Source organism: Pteropus medius, unplaced genomic scaffold (genome assembly GCF_902729225.1).
Source record: "Pteropus medius unplaced genomic scaffold, Ma_sr-lr_union100, whole genome shotgun sequence".
Lineage (NCBI taxonomy): Eukaryota > Metazoa > Chordata > Mammalia > Chiroptera > Pteropodidae > Pteropus > Pteropus medius.
Window position 1 is genome coordinate 5,159,584 of NW_024340698.1, and position 15,561 is coordinate 5,175,144.

Consider the following 15,561-nt stretch of genomic DNA (forward strand, 5'->3'; position numbering starts at 1 on the left):
GCCACATGACATTAGAGACATTACCCACTTCTCAACTAGTATATGGTACGGCTTATTTTAAGAAAGATGTGACTGGAGCTGTGACTCTTGTTACCTTAAGTGGTTTGAACATGATGCCAAGGAATGGTTTAGCTTGATACTATAACCACAGGCTGGACCTCCACCCAACCAGCACCTCACAAATATGGACGGTGGCTCACAAGTTGGAACCAGATGAACGAATAGGAGTAGCTCAGTGCAGCCCTTCCCCGCTTCTCGCAAAGGGTGCTGGCTGGGTCAGGGCTGCACCTTGAAATTAGAGGGACCACACAGGAATTAGACAAGACCTCTTTGAAGACAGTCTTGTCATATAGGAGATTTTCCTCTGCTATGATTAGTTGAATTAGTCATCTTGGTGGTTGTGATAAACTTGCTGCAGGTGGTACAGATGCTTCTTGTAGTGACAGCAGCAAGGGATTTCTTTTTGTGTACAAACCCACATTTTTCTTTTCTTTTTCTTTTTAATGTCTCATGAAATCATAAAGTATGCATGCAGAGCTAAAATGCCTCTCACGACACTTTCTTGTGTATTTTTATTGGTTTCATTACTTTCTTGCTTTGTGATTTTACCGAGTCTCAGTTTATTCATCTATAGAATGGAGGAAATAATTGTACCCATATTATAGGTTTGTTGGGAGAATTAAGTGCAATGAATGGAGATCTCTCTCTCTCTCTCTGTCATCTATCTATCTATCATCCATTCCATTCATCTATTCATTCATTCATCATCTATCTATCTATCTATCTATCTCTATCTATCTATCTATCTATCTATCTATCTATCTATCTATCATCTATCTATCATCTATCTATCTAATCTCTAAGCTTGGTATCAGCACAGAACGCATAGCAGTAAATTGTAGCTATAAGATTAGTGAAGGAATGGAACAAGGGGTTGGAGGAGTTTCTTTTCATGTAATACTTTGCATCTGTCAGTTTAGGAAAAATTTCATAAAACAGCATATACGTTGAAAGTGAAAACTACTCCAAAGGTATCTATTTGTAAAACCATAAAAATATTAATTTCTGTACAATTTATACTGGCAGGTCCCCAACAGTTCAGAATTAACACCTGGCATTTAGTGGATGGAAAATAGGTTTTGCTGTCACTGTGGATATGTAGAAATGGAAAATATAGAAAAAACAGTTAAAAATTAAATGCCTTGTCTGATTTGAACCACTGATGTAGGATTGGACCTTAGACTGGCTATATACTATATGTAAATAATTTTTAAAAATCTTTAGTGAAATTTAATCCTTGTCTTTCTCATTGCTTACCCAGAGTAGAGTAAATGTTTTTTTATTTTTATTTTTATTGTAGTTGTTGTTGCAATACTTGAAACTTGCCTCATTCCATTACAGGAGTAAAACCTTGAAACCATCTAGCAGTAGTCTAAGAAGCAATCCTTTCATTCTTATCTGCATAAAGTCGTGGTAAATGGAGAGAGGGAGTTTTGCTGTTAATCTGACCATCACAGATCCAACTGGAACTAACCAGCTAATTTCTGGACCAGAATAGATATAGACAAAGTTTAATTTCATACCATGCTAAACAGGCTAGTGAAACTTGCACAGTGTACCAGAAGATGGGTATCATCATGACTTTTTATTGGAAAATCACATACAGCATAAATGTGCAAATTCACATTACCTTTTAACAAGTCCCACTGCTTTGCAGATAGAAAAGGGAAATTGGTTTCAATTTTGTATGGGTAAATGGTTATGCTTAGTCCTAGGCAAATGGCCTATACTGTAATCTACTTTTCCTTGTTTTCCTTATACCCTTCTTCATGTTGGGGCATTCTTCCTTGCTTATTCCCAGTTGGGCACCAGGGACCTTAGTTTTTCTCTACATCATCATCTCTAAATTTGGTCTTATGCCTCTCATTTCCACTAAGATATGAAAGACTGGTAATGGCTGAAAGTGTTGCACTCTCTCCAATTAATATTTCCATTTAATTAGGGGACCAATCTCAAGTGCATGGAAGAAAGGTCTGGGGTGGAATATTCAATAGCATTCAGTTTGAGACTTGGAAGAGTATGGCGTAGTGGAGAGTGTTCGTGGTCATATATAATTTCCAAATTGCTCTGAAATTATAACCCTTAGGTGTTGGCTTCACTACTAGTCCCTAGAGGCTTCTTTCAACTCCTTCTCATGCAGTTCCTAGTGCTATAGAATAGGCTTACAGAGAGAAGAAGAGTGTCTGTGGGTAAACTCTACTGTATTGGAGTCTCTAAAAAGGAAACTGTGCATACTCCAGGCAACTTCCCTCAAACAGACACAATGACTCTTGTTGATGCGCATTTTATTTTTCCATCAATTTATTTATTCTCATATTCAGTCAAGTACCGATACAAGTGAATAATGCCAGTGTTGCCACATACAGGCAATCAATTAACTTGGACAAGGAGCAACATAAAAAAGGAGGGCAGTTTTTATCACATCTTTTGCTCTCATTCCTTATTCTGCCAATATTTACTTCTGCTTATTATTTTAGACTCTAGCCCTGTCCACCACACTTACCCAACACGTGTACCCACATACACACGCATACCATTAAAATTATGGGCTAAAAACTAGCAAACTTTTTTGCTTTGTTACCATTTTGGCATACATGTCACTAACACTTTCCCATTGATCAGTTTTAAAGGAGATTCAATAAATCTGGAATCTCCTGAGATAGTAGATACTCTTATCAGGGTCTATTCTTGTTCATCCAGGCTTTGGCAAACTAAAACAGAATGCTTATCAATTTATTCCTGGAAAATTTTGAAATATATATTGTAGCATTCAGAAACATGTTTGCATTTTAATGTCATTTAACTCTTTAGTAATATTGGTATTACTCCTTTACTAAAAGTATATTAGTGTCTCATTTTTACATGTGATTGGGTTCTTAGTCATTTTTAAGTTTGAATATAAAACATTTATTGATTAAATGAATAGTAGAGCTGTGAATCCCAGAGTATGCAGACTTCTATATGTTTATATTTGCATCTATTATTTATATGGATGCCCTCCCTAATTGACAGAAAATGAATACTGTATCTTTTCATTCTAGAGATGGGTTTTAGGTCTTCAAGAATATGTACACAAAGAAGATAAAATTTTGTCTAGATGTGGCTCCCAGAAAACATGCAGATCAGAAATGGAGCGAATGCCTCTACCTAATGGGAAGAGAGATCTTTTGAAATCTTAGACCCAATCATGTACTACATGAAAAGGTACATTTTATTCCCATCATCACATTTGGGGGAAAAAAGATGCAAACACATACATCCTGGAATGGAATGTTTTTAGCAGGTGCATTTCCATCCAGAAAGTGGACATCTGGTTACCTATAGATATACATATCTACATAATTGGATGGGAGATTAATAAATTGTGCTTGCACTTGAGAATACTTCTATTTTCAAATACACATATGTAAAATTAGAAGTCTGAATACATTTTAAAATTAATAAATTATATTTAAAACAACTAATTGGTATCTTCACTTGGGACAGTGGCATATCAGAAGACTGGTGAAATATTGTATTTATTTAACTTATTGTTTAGATTGATAAAGTAAAATATTATATTTATTTAATATTTTGCTACTGACAACTGAGTAGTATCAGGAAGGCCAGAAGTCATATCTGGAAAAGACAGTTAAAGCTGGAGAAAATAAGGGGTTAATATCCAAAATATATAAAGAACCTATACAAGTCAACAACAAAAAAACAAACAATACAATTAAAAAATGAGCAGAGCACCTGAACAGATACTTCTCTCAAGTGGCCAACAGACATGTGAAAGGATGCTCAACATCACTAGCTATTAGGGAAATGCAAATCAAAACCACAATGAGATACTATCTCACACCTGTTAGAATAGCTGTAATCAACAGGACAAGTAATAACAAATGTTGGAGAAGATGCGGAGAAAAATTAACCCTCATACACTGCTGGTGAGACTGCAAATTGGTACAACCACAATGGAAAACAGTATGGAGGTTCCTCAAAAAACTAAGAATTGATCTATCATATGATCCGGCAATCTCTCTACTGGGTATTTACCCCAAAGATTTGAAAACCCATATCTGAAAAGATATTTGCACACCGATGTTCATAGCAGCATTATTCACAGTGGCCAGGACATGGAAGCAACTGAAGTGTCCTATGATAGATAATTGGATAAAGAAGCTGTGGTACATATATACAATGGAATATTACTCAGCCATAAGAAGAGATGAAATACTGCCATTTGTAACAACATGGATGGACCTCGAGATAATCATGCAAAGCGAAATAAGCCAGACAGAAAAGGTTGAAAATCACATGATATCACTTATATGTGGGATATAAACCTAAAAGCAACAAACGAACAGGACAAACAGAGGCTCATGGACATGAACAATAGACTAGTGGTTACCGGAGGGTAGGGGGAGCGGGGAGGTAGATAAGGGTAAATGGGTTATATATGGTGATAGAAGGAGATTTGACTTTGGGTGGTGAACACACAATGTAACATGCAGAGGATGTATTATTGAATTGTACTTGAAACCTATATAATTTTATTAACCAATGTTACCCTATTAAATTTAATTTAAAAAAAGAATCTATAGGCTCAGGGAAGCAGAGGTTCAATTCTATGAAGATGAGCTGAGGGGGTCAAGGTCAAGCAGCAGAAACGAGGAACTGAGGCTGGGAGCAAAAGGCAGACCTGTGTACAAAGTTTGGATGTTCTAGGATTTGGAACCCAATATGTGGCAGTGGGGATGATGGAGAGCAGAGAGAAAGGCACGGCTGACCATGACCCTACTGAGTACAATAAATACATTGTACAGATGAAAACATGTACAAAAAGACTCCACCTCCTTATTTGTCTAGCATTAAGGACATTCTATAGGTGATGGACATTAACCGCAACCTAGGCGTATGAGTTTCCCGTAACTGGGTTGAGAGTATTGATATATTCAGGTCAGAAGAGTGGGCCTGAGTATGCACTGTGCGTTTCCTGGTGGGCCCCATGTTCTCAGCTTGGCTCTCATTTCCCATTACTGCTTCGCTCTGACTCACTGATGGCCTGCCACATGTCATTAGGCAGTTCAGCTGCTGCTTTCATTTCTCCCAAAGGTATACAGAGGTTTGGGTCTTGGCTTTTACATTTTTTTTTTTCTGAGAGCTAAAGGAAGTGGTCTTTTGATAGTTTGGTTTGTTGAGCTGAATTCTTACAGTGTCTTACAGTTTCAATTTCCTTTCTCATAGGTATTTGATCCTGATGACCTTTATTCAGGGGTCAATTTCTCCAAGGTTCTCAGCACTCTTTTAGCTGTCAACAAAGCAACCGAAGGTAAGTAGGGCTTGTGATTTATGAGTTCTGGGTGACATGTTTGGACCCACGTGTTTCTGATTACCTAGGAGCCACTATGGCTAGGATTGACTGGTGCAAATTTCTCCCCTCCCCACAAATAAACTCCAATGGGTATCGAGTGCTTTAAGTTTGTGTCGTTTAGGATTTACATATATCTATCAGAGATGTCATTATAATACCCTTAATATAATGATAAGAACAAAGAAACTATTTCATTCAAAGCTATTGAATAGGCAACTGAGTGTAACAAGACAGAAAAATAAAAAGGAAAAGACCAGTTCCCTTTTTCATAAAGTTTACAGATTATAGTTGTTACTTCCCTTTCTCCACTAGAGACATTTTTCTCATAGTTTTCTGTATGTCTTTGTCCATGTAAAGGAACCCTCCAGGAACTTTGCACTGAAAAAGAAAGCTCAGGTTCATATTGAGTGAAAAGAATATCTTTTATTTAAGTGTTAATACTCACTACATTGGAGGAATTAAATATAAATCCTAGTAAATGTAAAGAAAATTATGATAACCTCGGCATATAACTTCACTCCTTCTGTGATCTAGTATCTTACCTACAACTGGGCAGTAATAACCACAGAGTGCTCTGAGCCCTTATCATGGGTCTAGGCTATCCTACAAGGTTTAGATGGTCTCATTCAATCTTTGAAATAACCCTGGGAGTTGGTGTTATTATTATTAAGCCCTTATTATAGATAAGGAAAATCAGGCTTACACTTGCCCAACTAGAGATTAATTGGCAGAGCTGGGATTCAAACCCACATCTGACTGACTCCAGAGCCCTTATGCCCAAACATGGGTCTTGCTGCTCAAGCTGTTAGAGAGTCAGCAGACTGTGTGGCCAGCACTGCCAGTGGCTACAAAGATAGTGTAAGCTATGGTCCTGTCCTTGAGAAAATTACCTTCTATTTAGGGAGATTTAACTTACCCACGTGAAACAATTAGAGAAAAAGAGCAGACAATGTAATCAAGTGCCAAATAGGATGGAGCATCTAGGAAGCTATCAAGTAATTATAGTTTTAGTAAAAAGAGCTGTATGTAATAGCAATAAATGTAAAAATACTTCTCCAAAGTTGTTCATTTGCTATTTGGGAAAAAAAAAATGCTTTTGAGCTATTGCAAGGCGTAAAGCAGAGAGTACAGTTAATTCAAGAAACTATATTTAACATACATGACAACTCTCTAGTTCTGGGCAGGGAGGACCGTATAATTCTAACATTATGCCATACGAATTATGCGTTCCTTTGCCAAACTCTCTTAGTAAATTTTATAGTCTCTTTCCTTGCCACAGATATTTATAAAATACAAGGAGGTGAAAGTTAAAACCCACAGCATCAAGGAAACTACTTGGATACTGAGCTTGTCGCCTAGGGAATGTTTGGGCTTTAGATTTTTGCAGTTTATATCTTTTAAAAATAAATGGAGAGGAAAAGAACCCTCATTTGAATTTGTCAAGAAGCCAGCTCCTCTTTTTAGTACACTCTGAGCATACTGAAAACCTCCAGCTCAGCACTGGTCTGATCAAATTCCACATGGTTTCAAGGAAGAGAAGACTCTTGAGTTTGATTAAAAAAAATATTTTAGTGTCAAGATTGAATCCCTCCCAGACACACAGACTCTCTCATTTCCCGATTTATCACGCATTACTCTCTTCACATATTCTTATATATGTGAGGAGAAAAGAACTCCATATGCCCCCCAAAAAAACACCTGAAAAGAAATTTGAAATATTTCAGAGTAATAAGAGCCACAAACAGCTGTTTGGCACCCAATATAGTTCTGCCTGGGATAACAGGGCATACTGTTGCAACTGGCTCAGGAGGAAAGAGTTGTAGGGAAATGGGTTAAGAGAAAATGTGGTTCTGTCGCTGTTTTTCATTCTACTGGAGAGCAATGGCCAGTAAGGTTAAGAAAAAGACGTTGGCTTCCAAAAAGGGAAGGGGAGAACAAAATATGCTTGGCACATTCATACTAACAGCTAGAATTAAGGCCAGGTTGACTTTGATAATGTCCCATGAAAGATAATGTTATGTTGTAGATGTTGTTCTGATATGAGTGGTTCCCTTTACCATGCCTTTTCTTTTTTTTTCACAGATCAACTATCAGAAAGACCATGTGGACGTTCCTCTTCTCTTAGTGCTGCTTATAGTTCTCAGACAAACCCACAGGGAGCAGTTTCTAGCACAGCTCCAGGGCTGCAGAGGCAGTCAAAGGCAGTGGTAAGTATAGTCTCCAATTTCTCCTGCCTGTTTTAACATCTATGAAATTAGAATGAAATTAGATCTAATCCTGGTTGCATCTCTATATGTGGTAAGGCAGCCATCTTGTTTGTTTGGGGTGTCTCGAGAAAACTAAATTTAAACTTAACACCAACTCAGGCCGGCTCAAATGCCTTTGAACAAATCAATGGCATATGGGTCACAGAGTCAGAAAATTGGAGTTGAAGCCCCAAAGTCTGTCTCTTCCTAGAACTGAGCAAGTCTAACAGAGAATGCTATGCAAATATATCATTATGACTACTTCCTGATGGCATTTTGCTTGTTGTTTCCCTTATTCTTTGGTTTATTAGAACTAAATACTGCATGGCACATAGTAGGCAAGCAATATTACTTGCTAGCATCATCATTATTGTCATTCCATTTTTCTCTTTGTATTTCTATTGGGCATATTATGAGCTCTTACATTGGGATAGCCCAATTATCTTTGCATTTGGTCTTAATTGGAGCTTTTGTTTGGGATCATCTTCTGAGATCTTATTCCTCGTCAAAAGCCACCCACTTGCTTTAAGCTATCATGAGTTATTACTTCCAAAGCACTTTAATTACTTCCAAAATACTTAATCTTTTGAGATCACAGATCCCTTTGAGAAGGTAATGAACACTGTCGTTCACTTCTTGAACCCTCTCAAATTGTGTGCAAAATCTCCTGTGTGTGTTGGGTAAAGTTCAGTTTTGCTCATCAGATTCTCAAACAAGCCTGTGACAGGTTAAGAATTCCTGACTTAGGTAACTATCGGGTATTTCAACTTTGCATATGACTAAGTCTTAGCCAATTTAAGATATTCTTAGTAATTGGGATGTGGGAGGCAGATTTTATGAGAGTAAGTTAGGACTTAATCTTGGTCATATAATTATGTAAGATATGTCTGTGTGTTGGGTAGAGGCAGGATGGAATAGTTTATCACTCTACTTTGTTTCCTGGATCATTCAAAAAAGTATCTTTAGATAATTGGTAGGGGGAGAGAGAAATGAAAGCTGTGACTCCCTCCAATACACATTCTCACAAATGCAAAAGTTTGCACACAGTTTCAAGGGGTTTCTTAATCCTCTCTGAGGCCTATCCATATTAGGCCCACTCCTAAGTTAAAAACATATAATTTCTGTCTCTGCCACATTTGCATGAGTACTTAATCTGAGGTGGCTTTTGTTTTTATAGGAGATGACGGAAAATGGAAGTCACCAGTTGATAGTAAAGGCAAGATTCAACTTTAAGCAGACCAATGAAGATGAACTGTCAGTCTGTAAAGGGGATATCATTTATGTCACTAGGGTTGAAGAAGGAGGCTGGTGGGAAGGCACATTAAATGGGAGAACAGGCTGGTTTCCTAGTAATTATGTCCGAGAAATTAAATCCAGTGGTAAGTAAATTTTTTAAAAGCCTTTTTGAATGTGGCTCTTATACTTTCTTGGTATTCTTACTGAAAATCTTGTAGTTTTAATTGGTTATCAAAAACTGTTTGTACTTGTATGTGTATGTCAAAAATAAGGCTAGAACAGAACTGGAAGAATCTATAATTAGATATTTCGAAATGAAGTTGTATTTAGATAACATCAAGACAGCAAAAACCTAAAAAAGCAAAAGAATTCAAAGTTCAGACAACTGTTCCACCTTAACTATGTCCCCTTCTGTCTACTAATTCTAGCCCATGTAACATAGTACATAGTCCTTCCTGCTACTCTAAGAATCACCATGGCAAAATACAATAATAAGAGAGGCCATGTGCTAACTTCCTTTTTTAGCCCGAAGCTCTTTAAGTAGATCTAAGTCTAAATACCTCAGAGATGTGTTCGAGAAATAACAATCATAGGACTGCAGGAAGCTGTCTGGCCACTTTGATTTTGGATAAAATTGCCCTTAACTCATTGCATGCTGTTAACTGCTTACCCTTTTCCATAATGATATTCAGAGAGTGTAATCTAATTGCTCTTCAGTAGTCTTTCTAGAGCTTCCTTAGGTAACTTATTTGCTTTTTATTATTTAAGAAAGAAGGCCCTACCTAAATTACCAAAAAAATTCTGATATATAAAAATGTCATGACACAGATAAAATGACGTTCAGTTATTCATTATATCTCTTCACTTTTCAAAAATATTTAACCAAGGGCCCCTTTGAGTAGTTAGCTTCTCAGTGCATTTTTTCTTTTGTAAATATCTTTATTGCTTTTTAATGCCTCAAAATTAATGCTATTAATAAAATTATAGGCTCAATGTAAATAAAACATTACAGAAATATATAATGTAGATAATAAAAATCCATCTCTCCTTTGCCTCCCCCACCCCCAGATAACCACTGTTAGGACCTTTCCCCTAAAGAATTTAAAATAAAATTTAGTTTGCATTCTTTTCTGTGTTGTGTAGCATTTTAAGTTTTAGATTTCACTGTAGCTTTAATCTAGAGATAATTATGGCCAACACCCAGGACAGCTTTTTCCCTCTCTTCAGGAGGTGGCTGATGCTAGAAGACTTATAGGACCACCAATCTAATATTGTAGAAAGTTAAGAAATAGAGTATTTGAGTTTAACACACACATGCACATCACAATATCTCCTTTCAACTTGAGTTTGATGCTGAAATTAGAATAGATTTTTGTGACTATGGTGGACCCTGGACACTGGTGATATTATGAAGCCATTATTATCAGTCCTGTTTGCCTCTCTCTTGATTTGTTGTTACATGAGAAAAATAAACTCTATTTTGAGCAAACATGTTTTTATCAAAGATTTTACTTCATAAAAAAATGCACGTATAAATACCTTAGTCATTATATAAGCTACAGAAGATATATTAAGGGCTTTTGCTCCTTTATTTCATTTGAATCAAATAGAAAAGAAATCAAATAAGAAAGAAAATTAGCCATTTATGTAATTTTCAGTCTTTTTCTTAAAAATCAGTGATCACGTGTAAATTAACATGCTATTTATACAAGAAAATAATTTCTGCCAATACATCAATAACATAGTAAGTTGTATCTCTTTTTAAAATTCTTTGTCTTTGTTACTAAGAAATCTAAGAGTTTTGTCAAGACCTTGCATTAACATTTTCCTGACAAAATTTCCATGCCAAGACAATATTGAGGCAAGTATGATTAAAGCAGATACTTTAAGCAAATTTTGTTTTCTACAACTGATTCAGTTAAGGACTCATTAAATCCTTCTAAAACTTCTTATTAGCAGGTAAATACAGATATCAAATGAGGGGATTAGGTAGATGGCTAATTAAATTTGCATTAAGATGGATTAGGAAATGACTCTTCCTACTGATTATATACCAAAACTAGGATTGAGCTTTATATTTAGACTTCCTCTTTTAATCCCTTGGGTATATCACGTAGATGCTTCATATCCAAAGAAACTAGTTGTCATTAGATTTCTTGTTGTTCTATCACCACCAGCAGGAAATAGGAATCTGTACATCATCAAGGGAAGGGAAAGAATCAAGTTAATTGAAAAGGAATCTTTACATCAGGATTTGGAGGCTTTTGTATGGGCGTATCTGTATCGCACTGTTATTGTTACTGCTATATTATATCAAATAACCCATTTGAATTCTACACTACATTGGCTGATATTTTTTCAGTGACTGCATTGAATTGACTGATCATTTCATTGCCTTAGAAACACCACCTAAAAGGTTTATGTTTTAATGTTACTTCCAGTTAGGTCACCTTGAACAACCCCCAGAGACTGAACTTGTCTCCTCTGAACTTCCACATCTTTATTCCTTCTCTGTGTGTCACTGAATTGGGGTTTCAGAGAGAACTGCACATTGTAAGAGTAAGCAGTGGGAGGGTTGGAGGTGGGGGACAAAGAGGAACCAGAAGTAAGAAACTGTCATTGAGGCATAGTACTGATGTTTTTCTCTTTGTAGCCAGCCCTTGAATTTTCCCATGGGGCCAGTCATTGGCAAGGACTACAATTTTTTAGACTTCCCAAGTTTGTCCTTCCAAATCTATCTTCCTTTTACTTTTTCTGTTTTGATCACCCATCCTAGGCCAAGCCTGCAGGGATAGCTAGAATTTCCAGCACAATGCTGAATAAGAGTGGTGAGATGAGTACTAAACTTATCAGAGTGATCACTTTGTAAGTGCTATAAATTTCTAATCACTATGTTTACACCCGAAACTAATATAATATTGTATGTCAACTGTAATCGAAAAATAAATTAAAAAATGAGTGATGAGAGCAGGCATCCTTGCCTTGTTCCTGATCTTAAGGGAAAGCATTCAGCATTCTGTCTCTCACCATTATGTAAGATACTAACTATAGGTTTACTTTTAAAATTTAATTTTATTATTAGTTTCAAGTATACAGTACCTTGGTTAGACATTTATATAGTTTATGAAACTATCTCCCTGATTACTCTATCTTCCCTCTGGCTCTACATGTAGGTTTTGATAGATGCTTTTTATTGAGTGGAAGAAGTTTCTCTTTATTTCTATTTTTTTCTGGAAGTTCTTTTTTTTTTTTCTTGAATGAGTATTCAGTTTTGCCTAGTGGTTTTTCTGCATTGATTGATATTATCATGTGATTTTTTAATTTAAACTATGATTGTGGGTTACATTAATTGAAATTTTTCATCACTGGGATGAGTTTCATGGTATATAATTCTTTTAAAATATTGCTAAATTCTATTTGCTATTACTTTGTTAAGATTTTTATTGCATTTACATTTATGAAAGTTATTGGTCTCCAGTTTTCTCTTTTTGTGCTGTGTTTGTCTTGTTTCGGTGTCATGTAAGAGTGACTTTAAAGAGTTGAAAAGTGGTCCCTCTTCTTTTATTTTCTACAAGAGATTGTGAAGAATCGATATTGCTTTTTCCTTAAACGTTTGATAGAATTCTCCAGTGAAATCATAAGGACCTGGAGATTTCTTTTTTCAGAGTTTTAAATTTATAAGTTTAATTTCCTTAATAATTATAAGACTATTCAAATGATCTATTTCATATTGGCCGAGTTGTGATAGTTTTTGTTCTCTGAGTAATTGGTTTATTTCACATTTCATTATCGAATTTATGTGTGTAGAGTTTTTCCACAGTATTCTTTTATTATCTTTTTGATATCTCTAGGGTCTGCAGTGATATACCTTCTTTCACTCCTGATATTGGTAATTTGTGTCTTCTCACTTTCTTTTGTCAGTCTTGCTAGAGGTTTGATAGTTTTTTTTTAAATTAGTTTCAGGTATACAGCACAATGGTTAGGCATTTATATATTTATGAAGTGATACCTCCAATAAATCTAGTATCCATCTGGCACTATTCATAACCATTACAATATTATTGACTATATTCCCTATAGTGTACTCTGCATTCCTATGCCTGTTTTGTAACTACCAATTTATATTTCTTAATCCCTTCCCCTTTTTCACCTGTCACCCCAACCTCCCTCCCATCTGACAATTACCAGTTTGTCCTCTGTATCTATGAGTCTGTTTTGGTTTTGTTTGTTCATTTATTTTGTTCCTTAAATTCCACGTATAAGTAAAATCAAAGCACCAGCTCCTTCTACATCACATTCAGGCACACAGTAATCTCAATGGCAGCTACTTCTCTCTTTTTAATTCATGTTTCTCAGTTCTACATAGTTAACACTTTGTTTCAATTACAATGACCCATTCCTATGGCCTTTCCTTTCCTCTTCTATGTGTTGGCAGGTTCTCCATTACTGTTCACCCTTCCGTTTGGCCTTGCTTTCGAAAGGTGACCACATCTTGCTGGTATCTCTAGAAAGTTTTATTTTTATCAATATTGGTTTATGTCATAATTCCACAAAACAACTTAATTCTAAGTAGAGCCATTATAGCTACATTGTAGAAAACTTGCCTAATAAAAAACTAAAAGAATTTGGTAATGGTCAATTTTGAATATGTCTAAGAGTGCAAAACTGGTGTACTTGAAAGAACACCAGGTTTGGCAATATAATACCTGGGTTCAAGTTCTGGCTCTACCGCTTATGATTTCAAGTAATAGGCTGAATGGTTCTATATTGCTCAGGTTTACCCAGTAAAGCCTTGTGAAGCCATCAGGTGGATACAGGCAGATCTTAAAATAGCATAAAGCATCCCCAAACTGACTATACATCACTTGTCATTACTATGAAGTGATAGAATTGGCCCCCATTGCTGCCTTTTTGCTTTGTTTTTGCTATACCTAGCCTGGCACAGTTGGACAATTCACTGTCACAGAACAGTCCTGCCTTGAGCATTGCAATTTCTACAACTGTGCTTCTGGAATCTTCCCTGACTAGAAAACACTCTACTGTCTTCTCTGCTTGTTTGAATTCTAGCCACCTACCAGGGCCAGATCAAGTACTCCCTATGCAGCAAGTTCTTCTCTGACCATCCCAGACTCTTCATCCCTCTGAACTCCAGTAGGAACCACTACCTATACCATCGATTGAGACCTTCAGTATCATATTGGTTAGAAGTATAGGCCCTTGTCAAGACACACCTGGGCTTTAGTGTTGGCCTTGCCATTTCCCAGACTCATGCTATTAGGCAGCTGACATCACCTTCCTGACCTCCTCTGCAAAATGACCTCCTGATAGCATTTTTGTAAAGATCAAATAAAATGTCTTAAAAGCTATTAAGTGCCAAATAAACATAAGGGATATTTTAAATATAATAATTAGAAATCAAAGTTAAATGGGAAATTATTCATGAAATACCTGTAATAGGAGATTTACAAAACTGTAGGTAAAGTAAGAAAGAGCCGTGTGTGTGTGTGTGTGTGTGTGTTTACAAACACATATATAAAGAGAATGGGAAGACGCACTTTAAAATGTTATTCAGGATGATGGTTGGCTCTGGGTGATGGGCTAATTGTTGATTTTTATTTGTTTTCTATATTTTGCATTTTTTAAGGTGAACATGTGGTAGATTTAAAAACTAGAAAATAACTAGTGATTACCAGAGGAATTGGGGGTGGGAGGGGGAATGGAGAATGGGAGACAAAAGGGGTCAAATATGTGGTGACAGAAAGAAATCTAACTATGGGAGGAGAACACACAATGCAATATATATATATATATATATGTAAAATTAATATTTTACATGTCTCCTTTCTTGACTTGGCCTGTGATAACCAATAAAGGGATAGGTTGAATGGAAGAGTTAGGATTCTACCTGTGTAAAGACTTAAATATGCAGAGAAGAACTGAAAGAGAATTGGGGGAAGGGGAACTATATGAGCAGATTCATATAGTTTGCTGTTAAATTGTACACCCGAAACTTACTGGATTTTGTTAACCAATGCCATAAATAAATAAATAAATAAATAAATAAATAAATAAATAAATAAATAAAATTTTAAAAAATAATAATAAAAACTAGAAAATATTATTTAAAATATCTAGGCCAGATGATACATTATTTTTTTGGTTATTATCCACCATATTTCAGAAAGATTTTAAAGCAGCACATAAATAGGAAGAAAAAAATGTAATAAAGAACAAAATGAAGTAAAGGAGAAAATTAGGGTAGGAAAGATAATATATAGTGACATTGTTAAACATTAATGATCAGTGTCTTGTATTTTTATTAAGTAGTTTTCTTTTTTAAAGAAAGAATGTACTAGAATGTCTCTTAGTCATGAGTTTAATGGGTAAAATTAACTTTGTAGAAGAAAAGCAATTTTTTATAGCATAGTATATTAATATTAAAGTGATACCTAAAAAAGAAACTTTTATGCTAGTTTTCATTGTATTAATTATTTTTATTTATTTATTTATTTTATTTTTGGCATGGTAGACAGCCCTAAGAAAGGACGGTTGCTATTATTTATATTATACTTGTATAGTAAGTTGCAAGTTACAAATATGTACATATTTGTAGTTACTAGATATGGATGTGAAGGGATATGGATGTGAAGGGATTTACAAAAA

The 15,561-nt window shown here is 35.6% G+C and overlaps 1 protein-coding gene across 1 annotated transcript in view; it reads left to right on the forward strand.

The window, feature by feature from the left end:
- ARHGEF6 (Rac/Cdc42 guanine nucleotide exchange factor 6) overlaps positions 1-15,561 on the forward strand; it is a 108,949-nt gene that overhangs the window by 22,946 nt on the left and 70,442 nt on the right. The window contains 4 exon segments of the mRNA XM_039875697.1: positions 5,290-5,374; positions 7,499-7,623; positions 8,840-9,041; positions 12,750-12,787. Coding sequence (XP_039731631.1) covers positions 5,290-5,374; positions 7,499-7,623; positions 8,840-9,041; positions 12,750-12,787 — 450 coding nt within the window.